The sequence below is a fragment of the Xenia sp. Carnegie-2017 genome, unplaced genomic scaffold (genome assembly GCF_021976095.1).
Source record: "Xenia sp. Carnegie-2017 unplaced genomic scaffold, XeniaSp_v1 HiC_scaffold_6, whole genome shotgun sequence".
NCBI lineage: Eukaryota > Metazoa > Cnidaria > Anthozoa > Malacalcyonacea > Xeniidae > Xenia > Xenia sp. Carnegie-2017.
Window position 1 is genome coordinate 17,015,413 of NW_025813526.1, and position 8,974 is coordinate 17,024,386.

Below are 8,974 nucleotides of genomic sequence, written 5' to 3' on the forward strand. Positions count from 1 at the left end.
AAATTATTGGTTGTAAGTTACATCCTGCTTTACCATGTCTGACTGTCTAATTTGCTAAGATTTATTTTTATGTATGGAGCGATAATTATGGCTTCTTGAAGACTGGGGACAGCTTAATCGACAATTAGTTGACATAGAAGAACTTTAATTCGAAATTGTTGTTTCAAACTTATATGCACAAATTTTCTCAAACAAGAAATTAAAAACGACTGTACTTTGCTTTTTTTTTATGTTTTATTGCCACATTATTAAAAATCTATAGGTATTTACTTGACTTTAATATACTAAACTGTTTTCATCTATGTTCATCATCTTCTTTTTCATTATACTAGTGTATGGTTTGATCTCAGACTAGAGAAAAAGAGCATATAATACAATTAAAACAAATTATCAAATTTTAAGTTACTACTGACGTTCCCTCTAAAAATTATGGAATTAGTATAGGCTATGACATTATATATATATTATATAAGCTTGAAAATTGGTAATCCGGGCATTTAATGTATAAAAATGAAAGTTTTTTCGGATTGTAATGAAAATATTTTGCAGTGCTTCGAGACTTCATCAAAACTATATAGGAAGTTATTTCCAGCTATTTTTAATTTGTAGACTTTTAAAGCGTCTAATTGGATTAGCGGGTGGATTAATATGATTGAAGGTCTGGAATGATTTGTCATTGTCGTCATTGGGACAGCTTAACTTCTTGCACAAATGCAAACAAAAACGGCAACGCATTCCTCACCATCCAGTCATATTAATCCACCCGCTTATCCAAATAGACGTTGAAAACATCTACAAATTAGAAACAGTTGCAAATAACTTACTGATAAGTCTGATGAAGGCTCGAAGCACCTAGTCGAAAGCTCGATAAAATAATTACCTAACAATCCGGAAAAACTTTCATTTATATATATATTATATAATATATGACATTATTATTTATAAAATAAACACAATGAAACTCGTGCGCTGATTGGTTTAGAAATGTGCTTGTATTAGCCTGCGCAAAACACATCCGAGCTCAATCAATTAAATCAAACATCACAAGCAATCAGTCAGAGAGAATTTGCAAATCGATCATGAATACATTTTAGAGGAGAAATTAGAATGTTTGTCTGTTTCACATTATTGTTATTTCATAAAAGAAATAAAAGATGTTTTTTATGTATGCACTGGTTTATGCAAACCGTGGCGACGTTTGTAAGATATCTCAAGTCGGTGCAACCCTCGACCTTCGGTCTCGTGCTTCCAATGATCTTCTCTCGAGTTCTCCCTAAGGTCTCCTCGGTTTGCATAAGCCCGTGCAAACACAGTAAACATCTTTTATTTTTTAAATACTATATAGAGTGCATTGCTATAATTTTTTTTATTGTGCTCACTGCGCATGCGCAGTTGGATAACTTTAGGATTGTGTAGAGAGTCTCATGATGAACGTTCATCACTTTCCCGCTATTTAAAGCTCGCCTGTATAGTTTTGAGCACTCTGGTGGCTCTACAAAACAATCAATACTATGTGTAACCGTACATCCTGTGTCCCAAGTGCAGCAGTCATTATTGCGCATTGATGATTGCCCAAAGGGCACATTTTATACACTTTGTGTAATATGATAAGATGTATGTATATAAGGTTTTAGCACATGTATTTAAAAATAGTATTGTTGTATGGATAAATAGCTGCAATTATACCTAGGCAAAATCAATGTTTTCAACAGTTTTCAGCAATTCTAAGTTCTTTAAAAAATATCATATTAGAGCATTCGTGATTCGTACCTCGAAACATCTTGCAACATTTAAGCTTATCAATGTTATGAAGCCAGTCTCCATTACGATCTTTATACAATCCAGCGACGTAATAACCAATTCTTTTGCACCTTGACCATCCTTTCTTGTCAAAGGTTTGTCTGGTAAGTTCGTTGTAACAGTTAACATACTTGTTCGGATGACCTTTTGGCTTGCAACATTTCCCCAGCTCAATATTGTGTAAGTTGTTTCCACTTGAACGATACAGGCCATTTAGAAAATATCCTCTTGGACAAACACTCCATGTTCCAGGCCTGAATTTTTTAATGAGAAACAAGTAAAACATTACGTTATTTTAAAATTTAATACTAAGTGACACACAGATTTTAAAATTGGCAATGATATTCTGATATCTGTCTTATTTAAAATACTCTTATTCTGTTGAATAAGTTGTTTTATTGCTGCATAAAATTACAGCAGTTTTTCAAATTTTATGTGGGTCTGACTTATCATGTTTTGCTTTTATGAGAGAAATGTTTACAAGTGTGTAAGAATATTAATAAGTGAGAAAACTTGTATTTGAATATAATTGTGGGTGAGATTAACCGTATTTAGCTTATTTGGAACGAGTTTGATACCCATCGTTATATCCTGATTTATCATGCATATATGAATATTACCCACCACCACTGACAATTATTAATGTTCCTACACTCATGATTGCTCAAAACAAATCTTTTTCAGTGAGTTTTTTTATTCAACTCAAATTCATTAAGAGTTAACTTCAGTGACTATAACTGAATTCTTGTTCCTTTGCACCGCAAATGATTTAATACCATCATTATATCAGCTAGCTCTGTTAAAATGATGCAACATCAACATAGCTAAATACAACTACTAACTTATCCAATGTTTTCACCCAGTAGCCATTTTTGCAAATGCTTTTACGGTTCTTGTACTTTAGTGTCGATTTGCAACATCGTGCTGCTTCAAGCTTAGAAATTTCGTCTTTTTTAAAACTGGTAAGTCTGCTCCGATAAAAACCAGTAATAAAACGCCTGATGTTGCCACAGTGAGACCATCCTTTTTTATCAAATGATTTCCACCAATTTGCATTCAAGCAAAAAGATTCAACTGAAACAAATAACATGTTTTATTTGTAGCATTAAATGTCATACTGAATTTACGGAGCAACAGTTTAGAAAACTAACACATTTTAATTTATGATGTATTAGACTACAAACTTTGAACTGTCTCTAAAAATAGTACAATGTGTAAAAAATGCTAACAATACTACAGGCCATTAAAGAAAAACATTTTTTTCTATGCTATACTGTACTGAGTTCTTGCTGTTCTAGACTACTCCTATTTTGAAAATACGAACTGTATTGTAAATTTTATACTGCATTCGAGAGTGATGTTTGTTTACAAAGTAAATAATATAAACTTGATTATTTTACAGAGATTGATTGAAATGGCAATTATTACCCAGTTGCCTTTGAGTTCAGTTTTTTGGAAATCTTTTTTGGTAATTATATCGTTCAAGCACATTTTTATGGAATGTTTTCTAAATGTACAATAGTGTTTTTGATTACAAAACTCTTTCCTATTTGTTTCCTATTTGTACCAAACTGGACGATCTACATTTACAAACATGTAACGATACTCCCGGGTTCAAACCATTTACGATATAAACAATATTATTAAACAGTCTTATAAGTTATATTATTATATTTTTTTCACTTAATGTCATGATGTTTTTAATTTTTAGTATCTTTATTTCTTGGTATTGTTAGTAAATCATTTCTCATAGTAAATTATTTATTATTGTCACAATTGGTTACTTCAGGCTCTTGGAAGTAGTTGCCCTGACTACCTTAAAATTTACTTACCTCAAGTGGTCGCCACTCTAATTTCACTTACTTTCGGGAAGCACTTGATTTAAGCTGCTATTTTCATCTTTGGCTAACTCCTGTCCTTACGTCTCAATGCACGGAATATAAAAGGTGTTTTTCAGTGAATTTAAATCAGTGAAAGGTTGTGGTAGTTGCCACATAGGTGAATGAACGCTTTATTTCGACAAAAGTGCAATTTCTTGAAGCTCTTTAAAAACGTCATTTTGTGGAAAGGTATTACTTTTAAAGGGGCAGAAACTTACGGGGGGTTAATTAGATATTTTAATAAAAGTTTAAAAGGCAGCTATTTTTGAAGGGAAAAGGCACTCATTTCAGGAGAGGCTACGTTTTAGAATTACGGCATTCGTTATGCGCAGGTATGGTTTTTTAATAAGAATTACCGTTACATTATGTAAAATCCTAACTAATTTGCTAACCTGAAACTACTCTAAAGTGATATTTAAGTTTAGTTTCTATATTCTAGCGTAGAGACACGCATAACTTACGTAATTGCTTAAGCAATTCTTTCTTTCTGGTTTTGTGTTTTCATTAAACAGCAAGATTTTGGTTACGTTCATGATACTCAAAAAAATTTCAAGAATAGTGACAAAGAATGTATTAAAAAATATATACAAAGCAAACTTACTTTGACAGTTCTTCCCTTTGTAACCATGTCTACATTTACATTGATAAGACGTTCCAATATTTTTACAAAGGCCACCGTTTTTACAAGGCCTTCTTGCACAAGCATCTGAAGAATAAATGGAGTATAAGTAACGTTTTTTGCTTTGCAAAATAGATTTTCAAATAAAAAAATTAAATTCCTGATTTTTATTGATATTTTGGGTACAATATTATAAAATTCTCACAATGTGCATATTTCTTAAAAATACATACAAATCACAGTTAAAGACAGAGAAGTCGAAAACAATAAGATAGTCATTCATTGTAAAACTTTGATTTTTTTGTTTGTTTTCTGATTTCCTTGGTGAAATTGGCCTTCATAGATATTGTAATTTTCATTTATAAAATAATGTGTACATTAGAAAATTCAGACTAAGAGTTTGATGAAGCACAAGTACTTTTCAATATCACAAATGCATTTATAAAAACTCAGTTACAGAAAACTTTATTGTTGCCAAAGGAACTTCAAACTTTGAAAAAATGTTTCAACAGCAACTAGTTGCAAAGTAAGATTTTAGAAACTATAGGCAAATCTATGATTTTAGACAATAAGCATAAAATAATATTTCTTATTCTTACGAATAAACATTCTGCAGCATTTCAAATAGTCAATATTGTGAAGCCAATTTCCTCTGCCTCTTTTTAAACCAGCTATGTAGAAGCCAACTCTCCCACACGTTGTCCATCCTTTCTTATTAAAGGCATATTTAATGGATTTGTAGTAACAGTGACCATACGTTTTGGGATGATTGACTGGTTTGCAGCAATATCCCATTTCGATATTGTGTAAATTGTTTCCCTTTGTACGAAACAGGCCATTTAGAAAATATCCTTTTGAACAAAAACTCCATGTGTTAGGCCTAAAATGGTTTTTTAATATAAAAAAAGGAATGCAATACTACGTTATTGTTAAATTAGATTGTAAAATGTACAAGTATTTACTGATATTTATCTTGACTGGAATAAAAGTATTTTATTGTGTCAGTTTTTGTTTGGCTCATGAGAAATATTTAATCACAATTTATTAACTTATATGTCAGATTTATCAGGTTTTTTAGTTTGTATTTTATGAATTTTTTATACACAACAGTAATCATCAAGTAACCTTCATCAGTTAAATGGAAAATTAACTTTAGCAAACGGGCCGAATTCTAGTTCATATCTTGATAAGTGTAGTTGCCTTCAACACTATTTTTCTGAAAATTATGCACTGTATACATAGTATGTTTACAACTACTGACTTGTTTAAAGATCTCCACCAGTTGGCGATTTTACAAGTGCTTTTACTTTTTCGGTATTTTCGACTTGATATGCAACATCGTGCTTCTTCAAGCTTGGAAATCTCATCTTTATTAAAACTAATAATTTTGCTACGATAGAAGCCAGTTATAAAACGCGTTTTGTCACCACAGTTTGACCATCCGGACTTGTTGAACGAATTCCACCAATTTGCGTTCAAGCAGACACGTTTAACGGCAGCTGGAATAAACAAATCATATATTTATAGCATAAGACAAAGGTATAATATTAATATCTTCACAACCAATTGCAAAAGCACAAATTTCCAAAGACATAAATGACCCTTGAAGCAGCAAAGCTTTACAAAAGTAAATTTAACAATAGAAAATGATTAATTTTATTGTGATGCAATAATTCTTATTATTAGTAGTCAGAATTATATTTATTATTGGAGTTTTCCGTTGCTTAGAAACCTTATGACTGTTTCGTTTTTTCGCACTTTTCTAATGAGACGGCGTAAAGAGTAAATAGCCAATTTAATAATAGTATTGAGCTCACAGCTGTATTATTTATTGAAATTTTGACTGTGTTTAGACATATCGTTGTCACTATATTGATAAGAAAATGCAAAACATTAGAAGCCAACATGGTAATTAATCTCCTGCATTAATTAAAAACAAAGTAGACGCTCTGTTTCTTGCAATAATTGTGATATATGTTTATTGTAACGGCCTGTATGCAATCATGCTTTTGTTTGTAATGATTATATCCATGATAGCAAATAAACTACGTTCTGTTGTATGACATAAATGAAAAGTTCTATATGTAGCACGACATATACGGCTTATAAAACTTGAAAACATATAAGTAAAAGCGAAATTTGTTTTGTGCTATAAATGTATTGATTTCATCATTTCATTTGTAATTACTTCAACCATAATAAATGATGCAAATGCAACGATCTTAAAATATAAAAAATTACTGATATCTTTAAAAAGGTTTTGTTAATTTTGTTACTTACCTTTCTTTGCATTTGCTGAAAAGATCTAGGAGAATAAATCAAAAAGATGAATTTTTGCTACTGCCTTCCTCAAGTTAACACGCTGTACAATATTCTGAGTTGCTTTTGCACAATTGCTTGTTCAGAAAAATAAACAAAATTTTATAGTACAGTACATAAAAATGATATTGCTTAAATGGTAGTCTGCACGACTTTTTCTTTTGTTCTCAAAATCGTATTTCACGGGTGCCTATTTCTGGTTTAAAATTTGTTTACCGACTGGTAATAGATAAATATATATATTCGCTCCTAGTCTATAGCCTGTAAAAATTCATGGTCTTAGAATTTTATGAAGCAGCAATTCAATTGTTAAAAATGATTTGCAGTTTGCGTTTACACATGTAAAATATGTGAGTAAATTTATCCTTTCTCTGTAGTAAGTATTGAACATAAGAAAATTAGTTAGATAGATTAGTTTAGTAACATTAAATTTGTTACATACCAGTGACAGAACACTTCCAGCAAATACAAGAACAAGTAATTTCATGATACCCTTTTGACAAACTTTTTGCTTCCAATTCTAGTATAATACGAATGTCTTCGAAATATGTAAGAATTTGTGTCCGAAGCAGTTCTTTTATGCCCTCTGCTTGCAGCTGTTTCTTTTCAATTGTCAAACTTTCGTCGGCCCCCCGTAGAGTGCCAAAATGTCTAATGACACAAAAATGTTGGAAGAAATTGCCCTGGTTTCGAACAAACAATTTAAGAGTGTCAGAAATCTGTGTATCTATTGTTTTCAATTATTATTTCCACAAAAATGGAAATAATTGAAAAAAATCCTTTCGCTCATTATTGAAAATTACACCTTTTTTCGTTGCAATTTAAAAGTGCATAAAGCATTTTTTTGTATGGGGCTCAGATCAGAAATTTGTGAGTTAGACCATATTGTACTGATTTAAAATTTATTTCTAATTTAAAAAAAGGTTGAATGCAAATTAATTGACAAGAGTTGAAAAATATTTTAGATGTAATGAGATGATTAAAATAAAATGCGATATATAGTTGTCATGTAGGAGCAATTTTGTAATACAAAGTCATAACTCATTATTATTTTATTTACTGTGTTTAATTTTCCTCGTGTTTTTAGCGCTGAAATTTATCCTCACTCAAAAACAACTGACAGATAAAAGTGCTCATGGGACTGCATTTGCAAATGAAGTATTTGTAAGTACTTAAGAGGAAGGATTATAATGCTAAAGAAGTACATACCATCAGAAACCGGGCTGAATATGTGAGTATTTATCCCCCTTTCCCGTTTTGGTTTTATCAATGCATGCCATGTTAAAATCCGTTGACAAATATGTCAAAAAGACGTTTCTTCAAACCTTAAATCTGCTGTTCATGTTAGGCACAAAGCCATTATTTAGATTGCAGTTGACCTCTTTAAGATTAAAAATTTATTTAATGGCAAAAGAACTGCAATTATCATAAGATCATATGTTCAGTAAAACTGTGTTATTTAAGAGCAATTGTTGCTGCATATGCATGGAAACGCTTGCTATAAACTACAGTGCAATTTTTAGTAAGGTAAGAAATTATGTATTTCACTTATCACAAATAACCAGGGACGCCTTTTAACCGTACCATATCGGTAAATTTTGCTATAATTAAGTCCGTTTAGGTGTTCTATTAAATTTTTTGTGATTGAAAACCGTATTTCCAACAGCACGAATGTATCGAGCTCGTTTGAATGAATTTGGATACACATTACTTGCTTTAATGCTAATTTTGCTTGGTAATTAAAGATGCAGTTATAAATGTTGACCCTAAATATTATAAATTTACCAATGTACAAAGTAATAGAAAATAAATTTCAGCATTTTTAAGAGTAAAAAGCCTTTGTAATTAGGTAAACTTTGTATTAACTGAATTAATGAAAATTGCGGCAGTTTGATCATTTGACAATTTCCAAACGTAACAGACAGCAAACTTATATCATCTGGCTGAAAAATATCTAAAAATGATATAATATGCAGCAAAATGCTTTGTATACTTCAAATATCAAGGCACAGCTTATTGCAATCTGATTTACGACGCAATAAGCTCTGCATTAATCTTTGAAGTATACATAAAATTATAATATTCTTAACGATTTAAAGCACACACGATTTTACCCACAATTTGATATATGATGCTTCGTAAAATGAAGCATCATATATCAGATTCTGATAAAATCCACTAAACAAGTGGTTCTTTAAGTCCTTAAGAATATATTTACGTTTAATTAAAAGGCTGTCAGTTTACATCACATATTTACCAACCACATGTTGAAAATTGGATAAAATTTTGTAATAATTACAACAATTATTGGCATTACAGCGTAAAATACGCAAATGGTGAAATAATAAACGACATG

At 30.9% G+C, this 8,974-nt stretch overlaps 1 protein-coding gene across 1 annotated transcript; it reads right to left on the reverse strand.

The window, feature by feature from the left end:
* Nucleotides 1–212: 212 nt before the first annotated feature.
* LOC124457823 lies at nt 213–7,214 on the reverse strand. Its single transcript, XM_047008014.1, has 8 exons — nt 7,061–7,214; nt 6,580–6,604; nt 5,561–5,798; nt 4,899–5,179; nt 4,282–4,386; nt 2,643–2,874; nt 1,771–2,054; nt 213–351 (listed from the first exon to the last, which is right to left on the reverse strand). Exons 1-8 carry the CDS (start codon nt 7,103–7,105, stop codon nt 347–349), a joined length of 1,215 nt encoding a protein of 404 aa, XP_046863970.1. The 5' UTR covers nt 7,106–7,214; the 3' UTR covers nt 213–346.
* Between the last annotated feature and the right edge of the window lie 1,760 nt (nt 7,215–8,974).

What these genes read in the sequence shown, in the direction of transcription:
- LOC124457823 (XM_047008014.1), bottom strand. Translation starts at nt 7,105, where the DNA reads ATGAAATTACTTGTTCTTGTATTTGCTGGAAGTGTTCTGTCACTG. An exon ending in TTCAGCAAATGCAAAGAAAG is followed by an intron (nt 5,799 to 6,579) that starts GTAAGTAACAAA and finishes TGTTTATTCCAG; the next exon opens with CTGCCGTTAAACGTGTCTGC. An exon ending in CAAAGGGAAGAACTGTCAAA is followed by an intron (nt 2,875 to 4,281) that starts GTAAGTTTGCTT and finishes TATTTGTTTCAG; the next exon opens with TTGAATCTTTTTGCTTGAAT.